Here is a 24,225-nt window from a genome sequence, read left to right as displayed (position 1 = left end):
CTTTTTCTTTCTCTGATAAGCATAATCTTCTGGCTCCCTGTCTTCTTTACATTCCGATCGATGGAACTAGCATCCACAGATAGTACTACAGAACACCGTGCGTGACTTGTGAAATCTAAGGTGAAAGTTACAGGGGAGCAATGGCAGCCTTTATTCATGAAAAAGAGAGCACAGTTACATGGACTTGTACGATTGAATAGCCTCTAATTATGATTCGATGCATTTCCATATTTGTTTCGCCCTACATGTTATAGATCTATTCTGACTTTAAGAAGAGGTAAATTTCCATCATGTAAACAATTCATGAATGGCATATGCATAGATACATGTACTTATTGCTGACACGATTGCATGCATCATACTTTCATCAATCATCAGCAATATGCGGTAAGAAATGTCTGTCGTCACAAGAAGTTAATCAAAATATACACGAGATAATAATTATGAATTGACATGTTCAAAAACATTATTATTAAATATTAATAGATACGTTCAGTTTTATGTAAAATAACAAGTTGAATGAACGAATGACGAATTGCTCAGCGGGAAAAAAAAAGAAAGAAAGACTCCCATTGAACTTTCGGTCGTACATGTTTTGTCATGATTGGCATATTTTGATATTCGATCGAGGAACTGGCCGTGTGTAGAGGTAAAAAAGTGTCAGAAAGGTGGTAAACTAACATGTAATCATCAATGAAACGCATTGAAATTTCAAAGTACAGAATTGCGTATGCTACATGCACATACACTTTCTACGTAATTATTACTAGCTAGTTCTAAAGAATTAGACTAAATACTTTTCCATACTTTTATTTTGAATCCATGCTCCACCAAGTTACGTTGTCTGCTTACTATAGAAAATTGTAAAATTAAAGTTGAAAAGTCATGGAAAGTTAATGATAGACGAAAATAGTTAGATAATAATTTAGTTAAATCTGTCAAATAATTTAATAATTTTTAACTGTCTGCATAAAAACAACTGCATAGCATTGACTAAACTTAAAAGCCTATGTTAGAAGAAAATAACCAGAGTAATGAAATACAAAATATCAAATTTAAATATGATAGGCAAAAGGTTTATTATTTATTAGCTTTGATTTTAATTGGTGGCCAAATTTTAAAAGGTGGCTACTCCAATGAAGATTTAATGATTATCATCATGTGAAGATACATCATTTTGACCATTGGATGATAGATTGTAGGGCTTGATTTGATTTGAAGTAAAAGTGTTACTTTTATTTAAAATGTTGCTAAATAAATAAGTTACACTTTTTGAACAAGGATCATCATGAGAAGATGTTTTTGCCATCTTCATGGGAGTAGTTGCCATTTTAAAATATTTCTTAGCTTCCTGTCTCCGTTTTTTTCATCCAAATACTATATAAGCTGATCTGGTCATTATAACTTAGCGACTACAAACCATAATTTGGATATTAGATCAAGACATTAGGATTTTTATGATTCACAAATTATTAATATATAACTCGGTTGTTATATCTATAACTCAGTCGTTATATCTTAAACTCAGCCTACAGTTTGGTTCATTCTTTATTATTCGGTAACTGCCACCTATTACTCAAAGAACAAGTCTTGATCCATTACTTATAACTCAGCCAATGAAACTTATATCTCGGCCCAAATTTACCTATTGATCTATTAGCTATATCTCGATTCAAATTTACCTCTTGATCTGTTAGCTACAACTCGACTAATTATACCTATAAATTAAAATTCAAGTTAAATAATAAAAGTGACTTATCTTCAGTTAGAGAAAATCTTGGCTATAATAGAATCATCTAAATATGTTCAGGAGCAATTACCACAAAATCAGGCTAACATCCTTAACAGTTTCGCAATACTAGGTCTGCTGAGTAACCACCTACAACACAATATCTCTATAAATACCAAATCTTAATTACGTGAAAGGTACGCTATTCACTCTGAATAACTTATACCTCATCTTATACTTTTTCTTACTTGAACGTTGGAGTCTCTTTGCAGGTCCCAACCCCTCCGGTGTTCCTTAACAACTGAAGTATAACTCGACGTCTATGTTCTTAGGACAGAAAACTCCATATAAATAGAAGAAGGAGTTATACCTCGACACTAGAAGGAGTTATACCTCGACTCAAATTATTGTGCAGAAACATTTAACGCCCACTATGGGGCCGAGTTTACTTAACTCCACTACCATCTTTCTACCCGATTATTTACCCTATTTTGCCGTTTATAATCAATGGCCGATGAGCAAACTCCACCACCTCCTCTACCAATTCAGGCTGAGTTATTAGCTAAGAACGCTGCGCTCGAGATTGAGGCCTAGAGGTTAACTGAGTTGTTAACACAACGGCAAAAGAACCTAAATAGCAAGTAAGACCACAAGGATGCTCATAATGATGATCAGCTAGCATGTGTCAGGAACTCATACTCTGGTATCACACATTCAAAGGTGTTGAAAAGACGTATAAACCCTTTTTCCAAGGAAATCATGAAGTTTTAGATGTCGAAGAACTTCACCCTATCAACTACTTTAAAGCCATACGAGGGGATTGAGACCCGAGCATACATGTCACTAAGTTCCACTCAATGATGTTTCTTAACGATGCTTCTGACTCAATATTATGTCGTTCTTTCTCCACATTTTTAGATGGTGCTGCTTTATCCTGGTTTTCATCTGTACTTGCAGGTTCTATCTCTACTTTTCAGAAATTGGTCGACCTCTTCACCAACAATTTTGCAGCATCCAAGATTTATGTTCATGATTCTGACTACATGACGAGGTTCAATAAGATAGCAATGGAAATTTCCAACCTCAACCCTGATTTCCACTTCCATGCTCTTAAGAGTGGTCTTCATCCTAGCAAGTTCCACGAGACTATTACTGTCACCAAGCCAAAGACTTTAGCAGAATTTCGAGAAAAAGCAGTTTGACAGATGAAAATAGAAGAACTTAGACAAGTTCGGCGGATCAATAAACCAACTCAATCAAAAGAAGATGATCAGAAGGACCTTTGTAAATCAAAAATTGATCGGCAAGGAACTTATACCCTTCAAGCACTACTAGGCAAAGAACTATGACTCGAAGATGCACTATATTTTTTTCACTCACAAGATTTTTTCTACATCGGATTTTGCTTGGAGGGATTTTAATGAGACACTTCATCCTATACCTTTAATGTTAAAAGGGTAATCCTCAATAAATAGTACATTATTTTTAACTTCATCATTCTTTATTTTTATTCATGTCTTTAGTTCGACTACTGTTTTTCCTACGCTCTACACATATTATAGCAAACCAATATTAAAGTCGGCATACAAAAACAAACTGACAGTTATAAGTCAGAACCAATCCAACAAAGTGGCAACCATAAGTCGGAATCAATACAACAAACGAGCAACAATAAGTCAGAATCAATCCAAAAAAAACCGATACCTATAAGTCGGAATCACTTCAAACATTGATAATTATAAGTTTGAATCAGCTAAAGCAAACCAACACCTATAAGTCGGCGTCAGTCTGACAAACAATCACCTATAAGCTCGTTCAAAAATATATTGAAATAAGCAACACATTTTCCAATGACAAGTTTGTCCAATTTTATTTTCAAGATTATCAAGTTGATCTTGGGGGCTAATCCTCATATCTCTGAATTATAACACAACCGCATCTCTTCTATATCTTGCCGAGTTATAAATCAATTTTCATAAAAGTTCAACCTGCTTCTCTTAAAAATAAATAGGTCAAACTTGGGGACTGTGATCGGATCATTATAACTCGGCGACTACAAGCTGTAATTCGGATATTAGGTAAAGACATTAGGATTTTCATGACTCACAAATTACCAACATATAGCTCGGTCGTTATACCTCAAACTCGGTCTACAGTCTGGTCCATTCCGTATTACTCGGTAACTGCCACCTATTACTCAAAGAACAAGTCTTGATCTATTACCTATAACTCGGCCAATGAAACCTATACTTCGACCCAAATTTACCCATTGATCTATTAGCTATAACTCAGCCCAAATTTACCTCTTGATCCGTTAGCTACAGCTCGACTAATTATACCTATAAATCAAAATTCAAGTAAAATAATAAAGGTGACTTATCCTCGATTAGAGAAAATCTTGGCTATAATAGAATCATTTGAATATGTTTAGGAGCAGTTACCACAAAATCAGGCTAATATCCTTAACAGCTCCGCAATACTAGGCCTGTTGAGTAACTAGGCATCGGATTCGATGGTCCTAGAACATTTGGACCATTAAATGGTCGCAGAACAAAACATGTTTTTAAATTTTTTTTAATAACTCCTAAATAGTCCTTATCTAATTTTAATTATAAATTAATCCCATATATTTTATTTAATCACAAAAACTATTTTTTATTTTATAAATTATTATTTTATCATTAATCTATTATGTTTATTAACAATAAAAAACAAAACAATAACGAATTAGATCTTCCATTGATCGTAATAAACTTTTTGGTTATTCCAATTGATTAAAAGATTATATTTGATCCGTGACGTTCGTCCAAAACTGTGAAATCGTGTTTCTTTGAAAATCAATCGATTGGATTATCAAAACAATCGATTGAATTTCAAGTTTCCCATAACTCAATCGATTGGACTACAGGTTGTTATCACAAAACAATCGATTGAAAATTGCAAGGCAGCATGGTTTTCGCAAAAATCAATCGATTGGTCATATTACCCAATCAATTGAACGATGACTAAAATGTGGGTTTTTTATAATTCAATCAATTGTTTATACTACCCAATCGATTGAATGCTTCAAAACAACCTGAGGTCTCACAATTCAATCGATTGGTTGTATTACCCAATCGATTGAATTCATCAAAACAATATGGATTTGCCAAATTCAATCGATTGGTTGTGCTACCCAATCGATTGAAGTGTGTACTACGCCTATTTCAATTTTGTTATCGTTTTTATAAATTATTATCTTATTATTCATCTATCTTATCTTTAAAATTCTATCTTCAATTTTTAAGGTTTTATTTTAATTTAGATACTCTAATCTTATCTTTTCTTCAAATGAATGTGAAAGAGTAGCACACCGGTCTCTATAACCGTTCTATGTATGAAAAGAGGAGATTAATAGCTATGTTGATACCCATTTTATTCCTAAACTGTGGAGTATTGCAGTGCTTTGATAACTAGTTGGAACTTGATATTAATGGAAAGAATTGAGGCTGATATTAATCTCCTCTTTTCATACATAGAACGGTTATAGAGACCGTAGTGCTACTCTTTCACGTTCATTTAAAGAAAAGATAAGATTAGAGTATCTAAATCAAAATAAAACTTTAAAAATTGAAGATAGAATTTTAAAGATAAGATAGATGAATAATAAGATAATAATTTATAAAAACGATAACAAAATTGAAATAGGCTTAGTACACACTTCAATCGATTAGGTAGCACAACCAATCGATTGAATTCGACAAATCCATATTGTTTTGATGACTTCAATCGACTGGGTAACACAACCAATTGATTGAATTGTGAGACCTCAGGTTGTTTTGAAGCATTCAATCGATTGGGTAGTATAAGCAATCGATTGAATTATTAAAAACCCACATTTTAGTCATCGTTCAATCGATTGGGTAATATGACCAATCGATTGATTTTTGCGAAAACCATGCTGCCTTGCAATCTTCAATCGATTGTTTTGTGATAACAACCTGTAGTCCAATCGATTGAGTTATGGGAAACCTGAAATTCAATCGATTGTTTTGATAATCCAATCAATTGATTTTCAAAGAAACACGATTTCACAGCCCTGGACGAACGTCACGAATCAAATATAATCTTTTAATCGATTGGAATTGCCAAAAAGTTTATTACGATCAATGGAAGATCTAATTCGTTATTGTTTTTGTTTTTTATTGTTAATAAATATAATAGATTAATGATAAAATAATAATTTATAAAATAAAAAATAGTTTTTATGATTTAATAAAATATATGGGATTAATTTGTAATTAAAATTAGATAAGAACTATTTAGTAGTTATTAAAAAAACTTAAAAAACATGTTTTGTTCTGGGACCATTTAATGGTCTAAACGTTCTGAGACCATCAAATCCTTTGCTGAGTAACTACCTAGGCTTGCTGAGTAACTACTTACAACACAACATCTCTATAAATACAAAACTCTAACTACGTGAAAGGTACGATATTTACTCTGAATAACTTATACCTCATCTTATACTTTTTTTTATTTGAGCATTGTAGTAGTCTCTTTGCAAGTTTCAACCTCCTCCGATGTTCTTCGACAACTGAAGTATAATTCGATGTCTGTGCTCTTAGAACAAAAAATTCTATATAAATTATTCCTCAGCACTGAAAAGAATCATATCTCGACTCAGATTATTATGCAGGAATATAAGCTAAAAAAAAAAAAATACTCTGTGTACCATAAAGATCAATCGCTTATACTAAATTGATTATATTATATATATGTATATTTTTATATATAGTATTTAAACAGATTTTTAATATATATTACGTATTTTAATATATATTTTATATAAGTAAATAATTGATAATTTTTTACGTATATTATAATTATAAAATAAATAAAAAAATAGATATAGTTAGGTTAAATGTATAAAGAGTTAAATTATAACTTAAAGAAAATATATTAATTTTAAAAAATTCTCAGCAATGATAAAAAAAAGTAATTAAAAATGCCTACACAATTTTTGGAAAAAAAAATTACATTTTAATATATTAAATATATTTAAAAGACTTTTATTAAGGATACTAGTTAAAAATAAAATTAGTATTTTCTATAAAACAAGTGAGGTAAAAATGTGTTCATCCTCTTGCATATCTGTGTGTCTGAGAAATCACAAACATAAACACACATGCCAATGATGATCCCACACGTGTCACTAAAATCTGCACTTTGGATGAAGTCTCAGCCACAAAAGTCCTCCAGCAACGTGGATAAATGTCATACCAGTTTATAAACACAGTACGAAACTACGAAAATGCCCCCTTTTTTCAACTATAAAATGATATTAAAACATCAAGCACGCATCATGACCATGTCTAAAATAGTAAACTTACAAATGCTCCCTTCATCCTCCACCTTCGACCTCACATTTCCTTCGTATAGTAAAACACAAAAACAGTTTAATCCGTTAACCCAGAAATGAACGCTTTTCCTTCCCCATCATCTTCATCTTCTTCTAACTTCAATCTCTTCACTCAGCCCAAGCACAACAACTACTACCACTTCAAGTTCAGCATCAAAATTCCAGTTTTGCCCTCTCCGCCATGTTGCTCTCTCAGAGACTCTTCCTCATCCACCACTACTGTACTGGACAAAAATGCCATTTCCTCCCAACAGAGTCCCAGTTCCAATGTAGTTTTGCCGAAAGACGCCAACTATGAGGGAGGGCTCGTGGTTCGCCGGCCGGTGATGGAGGTTTCCGGCGATGAGGAGGAGGACGGAGGGAAGGACGCGACCGATGACGATGAAGCGAATGGTTCTGCTTCTGCGATCGATGCCGGACTCACGAAGTTCGCGAAGAAGATGCCCATGTTTGAGCCCGAAAGGGTGGAATCGAATCCCAAAGAGAAGCCGCTAACTGTGAACTTGGACTTGGCACTGTACAGGGCCAAGGTCTTGGCTAGAAAATTTCTCTATGAAGAAGCAGAAGCTATACTTCAGAAGGTGTGTTTCATTATCATTCCATAACCTTCTCTGTTTAACTATCAATATTATAAAGTTTAGTGTTGGAAATGGCGACTAATCACATGGAATTGTTTAGAATAATTGTGAGGATAATAGCTGTGACTCGTGTTATGTCAACCATCTAAGTGAGAGTAGCTACCGTTAGAAATTGCCAAAATTGAGAGTGTTTCTAATTCTTTATTCTTTATTATTGTTATAATTTTCGAATGGGAATGAAGTGTATATACTTTTGGCCGGAAGATGGTCGAGCTTATGTGGCACTTGGGAAAATTTTGAGCAAGCAATCAAAGACAGGTAAAGCGAGAGAGGTGTACGAGAAGGGTTGCCAGGCTACTCAGGGTGAAAATGCTTACATTTGGCAGGTTAGTCTTTCTTCTTTCTTTCTTCTTTAATGTGTGATCGCTGATTCCTCTCTTGTATGTTGAGTTTGGGTTTAACTTCTTTTTTATTAGTGTTGGGCTGTTCTAGAAAATAAAATGGGAAATATGAGGAGGGCAAAAGAGTTATTCGACGCTGCCACGGTTGCTGATAAGAAGCATGTTGCTGCTTGGCATGGATGGGCAGTTCTAGAGTTAAAGCAGGGAAATATCAAGAAGGCAAGGAGTTTGTTAGTGAAAGGTCTTAAGTATTGTGGACAGAATGAGTATATTTACCAAACACTGGCATTGCTTGAAGTTAAAGCAAATCGGTATCAGCAAGCTCGATATTTATTCAGTCAGGCCACGAACTGTAATCCTAACAGCTGCGCTAGTTGGCTTGTAAGTTGATCGTCCGAGGGATAATGTTTCTGTAACATTTCTATTTTTGTGCATGGTATCTTAAGGAAAATATGAATTGATTTTGTTCTTGGAAACAGGCTTGGGCACAAATGGAGGTGGGACAGGAAAACTACCGTGCTGCTAGGAAATTGTTTGAGGTATGAATTTGACAATCAATCAACATTTCTTTGACATTTACTTCTACTAATTATGATTAATAAATTATGAATGACTTGTGCTTCTTTTGTTCCTTTGTAATTTAATAGAAAGCAGTACAGGCAAGTCCTAAAAATAGGTTTGCTTGGCATGTGTGGGGAATCTTTGAATCTAAAACGGGCAACATTGACAAGGGAAGAAAACTTCTAAAGATAGGCCATGCTCTAAATCCGAGGGATCCTGTTCTCCTTCAGTCTCTTGCATTGTTAGAATACAAGCACTCAACGGCAAACCTTGCTCGGGTCTTGTTCAGGAGAGCATCTGAATTGGATCCAAGGCATCAACCTGTTTGGTTTGTAAGAATTTCTCCACTTGGATCAAATATGCATTGTTGGTTTGTGTCAATTTCAGAAGTTCCTATAATATATATTTTCAGAAGTTCCTAGCTACAATTTTGATTTGCTGGTGGCTTTTGGAGTTTCTTCTTTGGTTTGTAATTCTGTGAAAAAGAGAACGAGTAATCAGATATTTGGGAATATGCAGGCTTGGGGTTGGATGGAGTGGAAGGAAGGAAACTTGAATAAAGCTAGAGAGTTATATCAAAAGTCCTTATCAATTGATTCAAACAGTGAGAGTGCTGCTAGGTGTCTTCAGGTGATAAATTTATATGAATGCATAAAATGTAGGGACATATTAATCCTAAAAAGAGCTTGGTATTCACCTCTTGTAACTACTACTCCCGAATGCAGGCGTGGGGCGTTCTAGAACAGAGGGCTGGTAATCTTTCAGCTGCCCGAAGATTATTTAGATCATCATTGAACATAAACTCTCAGAGTTATGTGACATGGATGACTTGGGCATCACTGGAGGAAGATCAAGGAAATTCTGTTCGTGCTGAAGAGATTCGTAACCTCTATTTCCAGCAGGTAACTGTTTGAGAAAATAGTCTAAATTTCCTACTGCTTCAAGTAACTTATAATCCAAAGTTTGCCTAATGAATTAATCACCATGACTTTGAATAACTTAACCAATCTTTGGATCTGAGAGATAAGGGAAAAGTTGAATTTCGATGGAAGTACTATTTTGATAGCTCCTGCATATATAACAAAATTCAATTTGTTGAACAGCGCACGGAAGTTGTAGATGATGCTTCATGGGTTATGGGATTCTTAGATATTATAGACCCAGCCGTTGACCGTCTGAAGAGACTCCTCAAGCTGGACCCGAATTCTTCCAACATGATGCCGGATTCTTTCAAAAGTATCACCGGAATAAATAAAAACAAGGTTGATTTAGCCGGCACAAGTTCTGATGTCGATGATGGTGAAGAAGATGAAAGTGGTTTTGATTTGGATGCTTTCATTATGGAAAGGTTGTCCTTAGATACATCCAAGCTGGAAGTTCAGTTAGAACCATCAACTGTGAAGACAAGTAAATCTCCAAGGAGGATATGGAGATCAAACAATAGAATTGTCAAAGTGTAAGTGCACAGCATAGGGCTCATGTAGTTTAGGATTTGGCCTTGTGTCCTATACAAATTGGTGTCTTCAAAAAATTTGCTTTGAATATAGTATGGCACAGCAGGAGATACGTCCTGTCATATGTTGAATGCATATATTACAAGAATACTTTTGAAGAAAACAAAAAAGAAACGGAGAAAAAAATTATACTCATGATTCATAGCACTGCATTAGTGCATTTATCTTCAAGACATACATATTTTAATGTGTCAGTGTTTTGCGTCTACATAAAATAAAAGAATCACATTTGGAACGAAACAGAGTAGAGACTAGAGAGAATGAGAAGGTGAATATAATGTGATGTAAAAATGATACGAAAGTATAACTATGCTAACTCAACTACTCTCTTCTATATTCAATTCATGTAATTACAATTAAACTGAGGAATTCTAGTTATCATTTTACAAGGACTCTCAATTTATAACACTTGCAACTTGCAAATCAGCTTGAAAATGATACAATAATGGAGTCAAGATTAAACATGTGATCCTGCACTTTTTTTTTTTAAATTTATGTTATATTTTATAATAGTAAATGCAATTGTTATGAGACGTTAGATAATGGTTACGAATTTTTAAACCAGTGTAGTTACAAAAGAGATATACTGCTAGAAAGCACAATATTTATTGTAGATTATTTGCATACTATATAATATATACATAACAACATTGTTATTTTTATACTTAGAAACGAAAAAGGGGAAAAAAATAATGTGCTAGAACCTATTTAAAATCAACCAAGTTTGCAAGTGGCAGCGAATTTTTTATACCTAGAAATCTCTTGGGTCAACAAACACATTCCCCACTGGTTTCTTCATAAGCAGTTCAACCTTTTGCTCACTGTGGCTTGAAAGCTTTCTTGTGAACCAGAGATCATAGATGCATGACATAGATGCTGTTTGAGGGACATGGTTTGCAAGTGGATCACCTAACCCGAGCTCAGTCACAACCACTCTGCAATCCTTAATACTTTCTCCCAATCTTGATGTGAACTTCCACATGGATTCCATTAGCTCCTCAAGGTTTTCTTCCTCTCCATGGAGTGCATAGATGAAGAGAAACCCAAAGGGTCTACCAAGTGATGAGTCATCATCACTAACTGACATTCTCAGACTGAGACAAGGGAAGATCTTATCTCTTGCTTGGTTTAAAGTTCTATGAAGAAACTTAAGGGTTTGTGACTTTTAAAGTTGAAGATTGTAGGCTTCACAAGTGTTCCATATGCTAAACATGATCCATGAGCTTGTAGCTTTAATGGCTTTACTCTGCAAGTTTAACTACCCTTTATCATCCTTGTAATAACTTACCCATGTTCCAAGGCTGAGTTTCTCCTTCCGTTGCTGCAAGCTATTTTTCCGAATCCCACACTCACGTCTGCGGTCTGCTTTATCTTCTCTTTTGCCGCTTCTTCTTCTTTCTTCCGCCAATATGAGCTCAATTGTTCAGGTAATACAGATTTCAATTTAATTTATTTTCATTATTTGCTCAATTTTAACTTTCTCTTTTATGGATTTGCGTATTCTGTTTTGAACGCCAATCCTGTTATTCTTTTTCTTCAATCAGGGTTATAGCAAGTCGCTGGCCATGACCGTGCTCTCTGAGATCGGTGATAAACCTTTTACTTAATAAGTTTTGAATTAGGGTTCGCCTCTTTACCAAGTCGCAGATTCATATCGCCATATCGGCACTTCTCTGTATGTCTCATTGTCTCTATCATTATAATTTTTTAAAATGACAAATCTAAATTTTTACTATTAACTAAATAAATTGAACTAATATATGTGCACAAAAAAGCACACTCCCAAAGATATTTCGGTTTAAATTAAATATTTGTATCTTATAAAAGTCATATTTAAATATTGAATATTATTTTAAACTATTAAGTTGGTTATCATTTTAACTAAAATACTTAGTAAATATTCATAATCGTTCTTGAGATTTGCGCAAATACTCAATTTAATCTTTAAGGTAGTGTTTGTTTTTAGAGACACGACATAACAGGACACTGAGACAAAGACAATAGGACGAAGACATTAAAAATTATGTTTTGTGTATCGTGTTTGGATACGATGGATAGGACACTATTGTAATGTCCAGTATTATGTTTGGATACACATGGACAAAACTAAAATATTATATAAAATGACTAAAATAGCCATGTGATTCCAAATTTTCTAGTATAAATTAATTTAATAAAAAATGAGAGTACGTAAGAGTACAAACAGTGAAAACTTAAAAAAATATTTGAAGCAGTCAAAAATTTTAATAAAAAATTATATAATAGTATTTATATTAAAATAAAATTTATAAATATAATTATTTTCTTTTTAAATTTATTATTAATATGTAGGAATACATATGGTTAATATTAACAAAAAACATAAATCTCAGTTTGATTAATAAAAAATTTTGTTTAGGTTAATAAGCCAAATTAATTTTAAATACAAAATCAGTTTTAAAAAAAAATCCAACTTTACATGAAAAAAATTATTTTTTGCACATAAAAATCTATTTTTATTTAGAAAACTAATTTTTTTATCTAAAATTTTATTTTTCTTTTCAAAAAATTGATTTTTCTTTAAATTATATAAAATCAATTACAACTTATAAATTATTTTTTAGCATTTTTAGATATCAATTTTACCTTTATAATATTTATCTTTCAAAAGTCTCAAGACTAATTATTTTTGTTATTATTTTTTATTACAAATCAAATAATATAATATAAAGTTAAAATAATGTTGAAGTAAGAATGATAAGAAAAAAGAATTATCCAGTCCAATAAAAATTTCTATAAAAAAGTGAGAGTACCCGAGAAAAAAAGAGAAAGAAGGAGAATGTAGAGATAGAAAAAGAGTATGGAAAAAAAAGTACTTTCTGAGAACGACGCAAAATTGGAAAAATAAGAAGGGGTAACAGTGGAATAATAAAAAATAGCACCATGGACAAAAAAGAAAAAATTTCATAAAAACAGTCCGTGTCCCTCTTCTAAATCCCGTGTCCATCATTGTCCTTCGTAGAAGAGTGGACACAAAAATATAAAAAACTGTCCCGGAGACAATATGTTCAGTGTCCATGTCTCTGCTTCCAAACGCTTTTTAAAGATGTGCTGTCCATGTCTCTGTGTCCTGTCTCCGAAAACAAACGCTACCTAAGATCCTGATTTCTTCATTGTAGTCCTCCAGATAGAGTTCTGAACACTCAAAGTGGTCCCTGGCCATATTTTTGGTGATGAGTCATCACCGGAGCGCTGACGTGGCCTCAGTTTGCTACGTGGGAGGGCTCCAAAACGTCGTAGTTTTGGTTTGGCGTACTTGATAGCCAAAAACGACGCTTTTTAGATGTTATTTAGTATGAAAAACAGTTTTCTCTCCAACACAAACACTTCACTTCACTCATCTCTTCTTCTTCCACTCTCTGACTTCATCTTCATCTCGTCATCAATGGCGTAGCCGTAGGGTTCTATTCGCTGGATTGAAAAAGTTGAGAGAAGAAGTAATCCAAAAGTTGTTTTCGTTCTTCCCCTCCCTCACGAGAAGTACGAGGTTCTGACTTTGTGATCGGACTCAAGGTAACCTTCCCTTTTTTTTTTTTTACTTTGCATTTTCAATACAGTGTTGGTTGATGATATACAAGTTGTTAGTGTAGTTGAGGTTCTGAAGTTTTGGTGTCATTATAGTGTCTAGGGTTTGAAGGTTGGCTGGGGTTTGTGGGGTTGCTCTATTTAACCCGATTGAAACAGGGATGAAACAGGGAGATGTATGCAGGATTGGAAAAAAAATTGTGTTCTTATGGTGATTTTTTTTAATGCATTAGTTGACTTAAAATTCTGTCTATATTAAGTGAAAATTTAAAATTTCTTGTAGATGGAAGAGAAGTTGGGCATCATGTTTCATCATGGGGTGACTTCAAAAAAAATGCAGAAGGAATTATGGTATATTCTCTAGACAACAAGGTCTGTTTAGGTTATCTAGACATTGATACTCTAGATGTCTTCTACATACGGAACTACCATAAGGAGCTTGGGTACAATGACATAAAATAGTGCTGGTGGCATGTTCTTAGAAAAGGCTTGGATAATGGGTTGAGAAATGTAAACAATGACAAAGAGATAAGAGAGATGGTGAATTGTGCTAGGACAAATAAGGGATTGATTGATGTATATTTCAAGCATGGAGTGTCAGTGCCGGAGGTGTTAGAAGGAGATAACACAGTTGTGTACTCGGATGACGATGGTGGAGAGGGGTGTAATGCAAGTACAGATGCTGATGTGAGTCCCCCACTCAATGAGACTCATGCACTCATAGTTGCTCCTATCCCGAAGGTTGTACCCAATAGTTCTTGCAAATCCAATCCCAAAAAAAAAATATCTCCATGGCAATCACAACCATCACACTCTAAAACCAAGATGCCTGCAAAAAACACTAATCCTCCCAAGACAACCAACCCTCCCAAGAAGACCAACCCCCCAAAGGCAACGAAGCCCAGTAGATTCATCCAGCCGACCAAGCCCACCAAAACCAGCCAGCCCACAAAGCCTAGTCAGAGCATTAAATCAGATAAGAGCAACAAGCAGAAATTGTCCAAGAGATCAAGTATTTTTAGGAGACCCTGTACACAGTCTGCTGCTAGAGGATTCAGGAGCAACGTGTTTAACAATGAAGTTCCATTTGATGTATCTTCTGACAATGAAGAGGATAGCCTGTTTAAGCCAGGTCCGGATGAGGATAGTTCCTCTGATTCTGAGGCTGCAGGGAATGATCCTAAAACTGGGAGTAGGATTAGGAGAAACATGGTACATGCAGAAGTAGGATCCAGAAATATTAATCCACTAGGTAAAGGAAATGAGAAGATATTGCATGAAGACGACGGTTTGGTGCAGGAGGTGAGTGACGCTGAAGTTGACCTTGGGTTCGTGGGTTATGGTGATGAAGGTGCAGAGGATGGACTAGACCCAGGTGTTGACTCATATGACACCAATTCTTGGCACTCGGAGGAGATGAAGACGCCTACAAACTCAGAAGATGAGCTGGCGGAAGAAAATGATTCTGAAGAGGCATGTCCGCTGTTTAGAGAGGGTGCAAGGTTTGGAGAGCTTCATCTTGAGGTTGGCATGAAGTTTGGAACAAAATGGGAATTTAGAGAAGTTGTGAGGGAATACACAATCCAAGAGGGTAGAAGCATAAAGCTAGTGAAAAATGATAACATAAGGTGCAGTCGTGCAGGGTAGTGTGTAAGGTCAAAGAGTGTCCATGGGCGGCTTATGCATCAAGAGACCATGAAGACACGTGTTGGAAAATTAAGACTTTCAACGATGACCACACTTGTCCAAGAGAGGATAAGAATAAGGCTGCCAACAAGAATTGGGTATGCAGCAAGTTTGTAAAGAAGGTGAGAAAGTATCCAAATTTTAGACACTACGAGGCTACAACTTACTTTAAGACATGGTTTGACTTGACACTGAATAAGAATTCAATATCCAGGGCATTAACAGATGCTAGAAGTGTAGTATATGGGGATGAGAAAGAGCAATATAAGATGGTTAGGGATTATGGTATGACGTTGTTGAAGACTAATCCCGATTCAACTGTGCAAATATACACCATCCCCCAACCAGATGGTGAAGTTACCTTTGATAGGATGTATGTATGCTTAAGCGGCTGTAAAAACGGATTCAAGGCTGGCTGCCGTCCTTTGATAGGTCTGGATGGTGCTTTTCTGAAGACAAGATTTGGTGGCCATATTTTGTCAGCTGTGGGGTTAGATGCAAATCACTATATTTATGTAATAGCCTGGGCTATTGTCAGAGTGGAGAATACAAAGACATGGAGATGGTTTCTTGAGCTACTTCATTAGGACTTGGGTTACTATAAAGATCATGACTGGTGCTTCATATCAGATATGCAAAAAGTGTGGAGCACTTATACTTATTGTCCTGCTTTTATTTTATTGGATATTGATGGTTAGATGTTCCATTAATAATTGTGCTGTTATATGCTTATATGCTTATACGGAGAACTTGTAATTATGCTGTTATACAAAGATTGCTGCTAGATGCGACAAATAGGTTAATATCCTGAATCATTATGCTTGTATGCTTATATGGAGAACTTGTAATTATTGGTTGTCTGATTAATCAGGGTGTCCTATAAGCATGTTATATACTTCCTTAATCATTATGTGCACGCTGGATAAAGGTTAGGGACTTTTATGGGTCACGACTATGATTTTTAGGGACCATTATGGGGATATTTATCGAATTTCAGGGACTTTTATGTGTCACGATTATAATGTCAGGGACGTATATATACACATTACTTTTGTAGTCATGTATGTATAATGTTTCATGAAATTGGCAGGGACTGATATCAGCAGTGAAAGAAGTGATGCCTGACGTGCATCACCGTTTCTGCGTCTGGCATTTATGGAAAAATTTCAACAAGAATTGGAAGGACTTACAGCTACGGGGGCTTTTGTGGGAATGTGCAAAGGCAACAACTTACCAAGAGTTCAGGGATGGAATGACCAAGATCAAAAGATTAAACGAGGATGCTTGGACATATTTAGAGAAGTGGCCGATGGATGCTTAGACCAGAAGCTTATTCAGCCATAAGTCAAAAAAATATTGTGCACCTGCCAATTTTGGATGCTAACGGGTAAGCTGCTTGTGTATAACATGGTTCATGTCACTGTTTGGCACCTGCATGTATTTCGTGTGTGCACGCTTGTGCTACCCTCTCTCGTGTGAATAAGCAGCCGGAGAATTTCTGTCACAGATGGCTGACCATGGAATCATACAGGAAAACTTATAACCACCACATTAATCCAATTCCGGGGGAACCACTATGGGAGCAAGCAGAGGACTGTAATAGGCCACATGCCCCTAAAATCAAGACAAAACCTGGAAAATTAAAGATGAAGAGGAGGATGGATGCGGATGAGAATAGTGGTTTTAGAACTAAGAAGCCTAAAGTTGACCCAAAACTGTTGGGCAACACTGGAGACAGTGTACACCTAAAAAGACAGCTAGGGGCCTTTACATGCAGTTTCTGTGGTGAAAAAGGGGCATACAAAGAGAGGCTGCAAAAAAGAAGAGGGATGCTGATGCTGCCGCTGCTGCTGCTACAGCTGCCGTTCCTGCCGAGGCGGCTAAAAAGAAGAAAAAGGATCCTGCGCCTGAGCAGCCTGTTGAGCAGCCCCAAGACGATTGTGGCCAAGCAGATGTGCAAAGCAATCCTGTGGAGATCGAGATAACTCAGCCTATTGCTTCCGAGCAAGAGGATTCTCAAAATGTAACTAAAATTTTATATCTTCAGGCTTTTATTATTTCCGTCGATCAATTATACTTAATGCTAACTTTTACTCATATAGGATCTTGGACTGAAAAGACCTTCGAACTTCGAAGCTGTCACCAAGAAGAAGATCCTCTCTGCCGCCAACCTCACCAACAGTAAACCCCTTGCAGGGTGCATCTTTAGCAACAGCTACAAAGTTTGCCAACTTGATGAAGTTCATCCCAACGCCAGGATTTAAGCCACCAAGAAAGAAGAACTGAAGACTTTAGATAAATCTTCTTAGGAGTTTCTGTTTTGTGTAATTAGTCTTTTCCATCATACAATGACTATATGGTGAATTGTGATCCAAAGGCCTTTTTGAGATGCCTTGCTTTTGATGAAACTACAGATAGCAACATTCGTGTTCCTTGGCTGCCTTTTATCTTTGTCTTTTGTTATTTTTTGATAAACAATGAAATTTATCTTAATATACTATGCTTTGTGGTTTACCAATCACTGTTCTTGCCTTATTCAACCTTTATTGATTACTGTTCATTTCATGCACAAACATAAATAACAATAGTTTCATAGTTAACAGCATTTTTGTTCCACCAACAAGCAGTTTTTTTACATCTGTTGCTAACAGGGAACCCTAAACCACCAACTCATTCATCATTTACAATATAGAATCACCAACAACACTATCAATACAAATACAGCTAACACTAACAACTGGGTTATCACTTTTTGCATATGGACATCCTCCTCCAACCTCTGAAGCCTCCAATCAAAGTTCATCTTCACTTCATAATCATCACCACAAGATTCCGACTTATCAACTTGTTCCTCATTCATAGAATCTGCCCACACAAAAAGCTCGCACCATCTCTTTTTACTTGTCTGTAACCAACAAACAATCAAAGTTCAGAGAGGAACAATAGAAGAATAGTGAGGGGAGGACAATCATAACAACTCAAGTAATTATTCTAACCCATATTATAATTGGGGCAGCCATAAAACGGTTTGTTCGGATTCGTATCTGTGCCAGACCATCTGAGAACTGGCTGGCAGCCACAGTCGCACCATTCTAGCGGGACCGATCTTCTGCTCTTCATTTACGTTCTCGCCCGGTTTTAACTTGATGGGGGAACGGACAAAGCTTCCACCTGCAGTGCTACCACCATCCATCATCAACATGAGTTCAGGCCCCAGACAGAAGTGTATGAACAAGAAGAAGTGTATGAAAAAGAAGAAGAAGAAGAGATGACGAAGAAGAAGAGATGACGTGTATGAAAATTTGGGGATTTAGGGTTACATATAATAGGAGGGACCAACTTAGGTACAAATTAGAAATTAGCCCGCTCAGCTAGCCGTTGGACCCCTCCAGCGTGGCAAACCGAGTCCACGTCAACGCTCCGGTGATGACTCATCACCAGAAATATGCCCAAGGACCTCTTTGAGTGCTCGGAGCTCTATCTGGAGGACTACAATAGGAAAATTGGGATCTTGACGATTAGATTGAGTATTTACACAAATCTCAGGGACGATTATAAGTATTTACTCCTCATTGTCTCTATCATTATAATTTTTTAAAATGACAAATCTAAATTTTTACTATTAATTAAATAAATTGAACAAATATATGTGAACAAAAAGCACACTCCCAAAGATATTTCAGTTTAAATTAAATATCTGTATCTTATAAAAGTCATATTTAAATATTGAATATTATTTTAAACTATTAAGTTGGTTATCTTTTTAACTAAAATGCTTAGAATAAAATTCGTCAGTAATAAATTTTATTTGCTATTAGTTATTTATATGATTAAATTATATCACATAATATTAAAATGTAAAATATTAAATATTAGTTATTTAAATTTTTTTTTTGGACATTGGCCATTAAGGCCCAACTTACCCAACCAAACCTCAGCCCAATCTAAATTTCCTAATTCATTCAATTTTGAAGTATATCTTTTTCTATTCTTTTCCTGTTCAGCACTCCAATTGACCACCGCAAGTATACTCTTCCATTTAGGCAATTGGTATGTTGAAGTCATTGCTTTGCTGTTGCTCTCTCCGAAACCTATGTTGATATGTAATTGTGACTGAGACTTTCAGTTGAGTCTCCTCTGCTGCCTGCGCTCTGACTGAAGCTCCGATGCCGAGGGTGCATAAACATGGAAGCTTCCGCTTCCTCTCCTCTGAATTTGTAATTTTGATGATGCAATGTTTTCCAATTCGCAGCCTATTTGCCTTGAAATTTGTTTCCTGCACCGAACCCGCTCCCTTTTCTCTTGTAATCAACCTGCATTTCATACTTCTTCAAAATAAGATTTGTTATATCAATTTGATTGCATGTCTTGTCTCAATTCAAATTGTTGCTGCCGTTGAAATTTCACTCCTGCCGTTTCTGAATTATTGTGTTCCTAACTTTATTATTGATTTTCCTTTTCCAAGAGTTGTTGTCAACGTTGAGCTTCCATGTTAATAATACGCCGCATCCCCAGTGGTGGTTGCATACTCCAGTTCTGATGAAGGCAATATGATGCTGCCATTTTAGCAACTGTGTGAGCAAGCTGGTTTTCTTCTCTGGGTGTCCAAGTTAGACCACAATTTGATAATCTTTTTATTAGCTCTCTAATATCCTGTAATATTGCTTCAATTTCTCCAATGGAAGTATTTGATTTTATGGTTTGGATTAATTTTAAATTGTCTGATTCAATTAATGTTTTCCCCAAATCCAAATTATCAATAATAATAAGGGCTTGCCTAATAGCTATAGCTTCAGCTGTTATACTTGAATATGTGCTAATTTTTCTAGAAAAGCCTAACACAAACTTTCCATTATTATTCCTAATGACCACAGATATTGCTCATTTTCCATCCTCCTTCATAAAAGCAGCATCCACATTAGCCTTTAACCAGTCTTCCAGTGGAGCCCTCCATCTGATCAGGTGTGCTGTTCTATTTTTCTCGCTCTTCTTTTCTACAAATCGCTGGTCTGTTGCTGAAATATTTTCTAATTTCTTGTCTTCCACACCTCCCAAGCTAGAAATCATATTCTACTTATTCTCATCTCTTGATGATCTCCTCCCTGTTTTTTTACTTTTTCTATATATTCCATCAACCAGTCCCCAAACGATTTTATTGAGTCTGATGTGGGTATGCATTGACATTCAACCATAAACCAGGTGGCTCGCGTCCATTCGCAGAGAAATAGGGCATGCTTTGTAGTTTGAGTTTCTGTGTTACACACTTGGCAAATAGGATTAGCTATAAATTTCTTCTTATATAAGTTAGTATTTACGGGCAGGATATCTTGGGCTGCCTTCCATAAGAACGTTCTGATTTTTGGTGGAACTGTCATATTCCAAATCTCATTCCATAGTCCCCTTCTATCAGTGCTTATTGAAGGGCCATTTTTAGTTTTTTCTTGCGCCTCTAATCTTACTGCTTGATAACCAGTTTTGATTGTATACGTACCATCTTCTCTCCAAGGCCAATATAGAGTGTCATGCCTTTTTATTGTACTTATTGGTGTTCTTATTATGCTATCTGCTATCTCTTGTGAAAACATTGAGTAAATTTTGGTTTTGTCCCACTCGCCACTTTCATTGAGTAGCTCATTTACTTTCCTGTCGTCCGCTATCCCCAAATTAAGTTCTTTTTTCCTCCCTGCTATCCAATTGTCCTTCCTTATGCTAACATGAGTACCATCTCCTATACACCACTTTCCCTGTTTCCGGAGCAGCTCCCTACCTTGTAAAATACCTTTCCATACCCATGAAGCATTTCTTGAAGCCTTCGCATCCCAAAAATTCTCTTTCGGGAAATAGACAGCCATTAGAATTTGCACCCATGTTGCATTCGGATCTTTTATAATTCTCCAAGCTTGCTTAGCCAAATAAGCTAGGTTTTAAATCTCAACATCTTTAAATCCCAGCCCTCCGTCTCTTTTACTTGCTGTTATAGCTTTCCAACTCTTCCAGTGTATGCCTTGCTCTTTTCCTGATGAAGCCCACCAAAATCTGGCCACTCTTGAGCTCAGCCTTCTACAAAAGCCTTTCGGAAATCTAATCACATTCATCGCATAAGATGGTATTGCTTACATGATTGCTTTTATTAAAGTTTCCTTCCCTGCTTGACTTAATAGATTTTCTTTCCAACCTTCAAGCTTATTTATGACATTCTCCTCGATCCATGCTAAAGCTCTATTTTGGGACCTTCTCCAGTTGGCTGGCAGCCCCAAATATTTTCCTGGAGTATCCCATGACGCCATACCGAGAATCTCCTCGATGTTCACTCTAGTCTATAAAGGCACTTGATATCCAAAAGTGATTCCTGATTTGTCTAGATTGATTTTCTGACCCGAAGCTTCAGTATATTCATTCAAAACTGTAATGATCTGAAAAATCTCCTCCTCCTTTGCTTCTGCCAAAATGATGCAGTCATCCGCAAAAAGTAGATGAGAGATAGTAGGTGCTGTTGGTGCTATTTTAAATCCTGAGATCCCGCCTTCCCTTTGTGCCTCACTCATTAGGACTGTTAACACTTCTGCTGCCATTATAAACAAATACGGTGATAAGGGATCGCCCTGTCAAAGTCCCCTATATGGCTTGATTTTTCTTGATAGCTCTCCATTAATTTTGAATCTATAGGTAGCACTTGTAACACATGCCATCATCAACTTCACCCACCTGGCTTGAAACTTGAAGGCTGTGAGGACCTTTTCTAGGAAGTCCCATTCAAGTCTATCGTAAGCCTTATTCATGCCTTACTTGATTGCTAAATTATTGGAACTGCTTCTCCCTTTTCTGTTAAGGCTATGATAAGCCTCTTGTACTATAATAATATTGTCTTGTATGAATCTACCCCCACAAACACACTTTGAGTTGGCGATACAACTTTTTCCATCATCTTCTTCATTCTCTGTACTAGAACTTTTGCTAAGATTTTATAGACAAAATTGAAACAGCTAATGGGTTGCAGCTGGTTGAGGTTCTCTGGGTTCTTGATCTTAGGAATTAAGACCACTGTTGTCTCGCTCACCTCTTCAGGTATATACCCACTATTGAAAAATTCCTTCATTATTGCACACATGTCGTTCTTAATGCTCTCCCTGTATTTCTGATAAAACAATCCGCTCAACCCATCAGGCCCGGGTGCCTTAAGACCTCCGATGCTAAAGACAACCTTTCTTATCTCCTCCTCTGTAACTTCTTTTAATAGCTCATCATTCATTTCTTTAGTTACCATTCTTGGAATCTTATTGATGATTTTTTCAAAATCCTACCTTTTTGTTGAATTGAAAAGGCTCTGAAAATGGTTCTCAATGTGTTCCATTATTTTCCATTTTTCATTCAGCCATTGTTCTGTACTATCTTTTAATTTCTCTATACGGTTCTTATCTCTTCTCTGAATAGCAGTCGCATGGAAGAATGCCGTATTCTTGTCGCCCCACCTTAGCCACTTTATTCTAGCTCGCTGCCCCCAGTATTTTTCCTCTTGCTTCCATAATTTTGCTATCCCTTCTTTTAGCTCTAGGATCCTTTTCTGTTGCTCTTCTGAAATTTCTGATGCTTGCAGTCTTCTAAGTTCCTCTTTTATTCTTTGAATTTCCCTATTTGCCCTTTTGAAGGTCATTTTGCTCCATGTATTGAGTTCTTCTCTGTAGTTTTTAATCTTTCCCATCATCTTACTCCAATTATCTCCATTTGATTTCTCCTTGCTCCAACTTTTGGTAACTACTTTCTCACAACCTTCGTGGTCAACCCAATACGATTCGAACTTAAAGCTCTTCCCTGGGTTTTTTTTTCGGCTCTAAATTTAGAATGATTGGGCAATGGTCTGAACTTATGGCTGGCATGGCTGTCAAGGTGGCATTTTAAAACATACTTCTCCAAGCCCCATTGGCTAACGCTCTATCTATTCTCTCCCTGGTAATCACTCCATTCCTCGGGTTGCTAAACCAAGTAATCTACTTACTTTCAACTCTATATCCATTAGAGCATTAGCATCAACAAAATTTCTAAACTCCCTTACCTGATTCTGTGGCTTCGGGTGTAGCCCCACCTTCTCCTCTTGTGCTAATACATCATTAAAATCTCCTATAAACAGTTGGGGCATGTTTCTATGATTATTGCTTGATGTGATATCCTTCCACAACTCCTTTTTCTTCAAAAAACTGGATTTCCATATACAAAATTACAATACCATATATTTCCTTTCTTGTCTTCAATACGAGTTTTAATGTAATTGTCACACCAGAAATAAACATTAACATTATATATTGCATTCAAAAATAAGCAAAGACCACCGGACAATCCCCGAGGTTCAATGCAAAAAGCTTCATCAAAACGTAGCCTTTTTCTAATTTTCATGACAGTTTTTTCTTTTGCTCTAGTTTCTATTACAAATACCATGGCTGGCTTTATCTGTTTACATAAATTTAGGAGCTCCGAAATTGTCGCGGGAGCCGCCAACCCACGACAATTCCAACTTATCATACTCATGGCTGAGTTGGGGGCATGTTGAGGCCCGCCTCCTCAGCCATACAGTCTTCCATGACAACTTTTTTGGTTTGCATTTCTTGTTCCATCATTCCTGATTTGTGCTCCTCCAAATCTGCCTTGCCTTTTTTCTCTTGCCTTGATGTTTTGGTTCAACCCCTCTTCACCCTCTTCCACTTCCATTACATGTACAACATCTTCATCCTCCCTTTTTCTTTTCAGCTTCAGGCTATCCCTTATGCATCTTGCTAATTCCACCTCACTCTCCTTTACT

At 36.1% G+C, this 24,225-nt stretch overlaps 3 protein-coding genes across 3 annotated transcripts; 2 read left to right on the top strand and 1 right to left on the bottom strand.

The window, feature by feature from the left end:
* The first annotated feature begins 6,984 nt into the window (after window positions 1–6,984).
* Window positions 6,985–10,319, top strand: LOC112723169 (protein high chlorophyll fluorescent 107). Its single transcript, XM_025774426.2, has 8 exons — window positions 6,985–7,711; window positions 7,951–8,094; window positions 8,185–8,490; window positions 8,589–8,648; window positions 8,757–9,002; window positions 9,190–9,300; window positions 9,396–9,572; window positions 9,774–10,319. The coding sequence occupies exons 1-8, from the start codon at window positions 7,187–7,189 to the stop codon at window positions 10,128–10,130; spliced, it is 1,926 nt and encodes a 641-aa protein (XP_025630211.1). The 5' UTR covers window positions 6,985–7,186; the 3' UTR covers window positions 10,131–10,319.
* A 690-nt stretch (window positions 10,320–11,009) lies between these two features.
* Window positions 11,010–16,301, top strand: LOC140176427 (uncharacterized). Its single transcript, XM_072207596.1, has 4 exons — window positions 11,010–11,611; window positions 11,729–11,859; window positions 13,618–13,736; window positions 14,032–16,301. The coding sequence occupies exon 4, from the start codon at window positions 14,286–14,288 to the stop codon at window positions 15,393–15,395; it is 1,110 nt and encodes a 369-aa protein (XP_072063697.1). The 5' UTR covers window positions 11,010–11,611; window positions 11,729–11,859; window positions 13,618–13,736; window positions 14,032–14,285; the 3' UTR covers window positions 15,396–16,301.
* Window positions 16,302–19,473: 3,172 nt separating this feature from the next.
* On the bottom strand, window positions 19,474–21,286 carry LOC140176265 (uncharacterized). The gene is made up of 2 exons (XM_072206205.1): window positions 20,784–21,286; window positions 19,474–19,747 (listed from the first exon to the last, which is right to left on the bottom strand). Exons 1-2 carry the CDS (start codon window positions 21,284–21,286, stop codon window positions 19,474–19,476), a joined length of 777 nt encoding a protein of 258 aa, XP_072062306.1.
* Between the last annotated feature and the right edge of the window lie 2,939 nt (window positions 21,287–24,225).

This window comes from Arachis hypogaea, chromosome 11 (genome assembly GCF_003086295.3).
Source record: "Arachis hypogaea cultivar Tifrunner chromosome 11, arahy.Tifrunner.gnm2.J5K5, whole genome shotgun sequence".
NCBI lineage: Eukaryota > Viridiplantae > Streptophyta > Magnoliopsida > Fabales > Fabaceae > Arachis > Arachis hypogaea.
This window is presented reverse-complemented; position numbering and strand designations above follow the sequence as displayed.

Excerpts from the sequence above, each read along its gene's own strand:
- LOC112723169 (XM_025774426.2), top strand. The coding sequence starts at position 7,187 with ATGAACGCTTTTCCTTCCCCATCATCTTCATCTTCTTCTAACTTCAAT. Across the intron at positions 7,712-7,950 it reads CAGAAGCTATACTTCAGAAG|TGTATATACTTTTGGCCGGA; the intron begins GTGTGTTTCATT and ends ATGGGAATGAAG. Across the intron at positions 9,573-9,773 it reads GTAACCTCTATTTCCAGCAG|CGCACGGAAGTTGTAGATGA; the intron begins GTAACTGTTTGA and ends TTTGTTGAACAG.
- LOC140176427 (XM_072207596.1), top strand. The coding sequence starts at position 14,286 with ATGGTGAATTGTGCTAGGACAAATAAGGGATTGATTGATGTATATTTC.
- LOC140176265 (XM_072206205.1), bottom strand. The coding sequence starts at position 21,286 with ATGGCTGTCTATTTCCCGAAAGAGAATTTTTGGGATGCGAAGGCTTCA. Across the intron at positions 19,748-20,783 it reads GTTCCACCAAAAATCAGAAC|GTTGATTACAAGAGAAAAGG; the intron begins GTTCTTATGGAA and ends TATGAAATGCAG.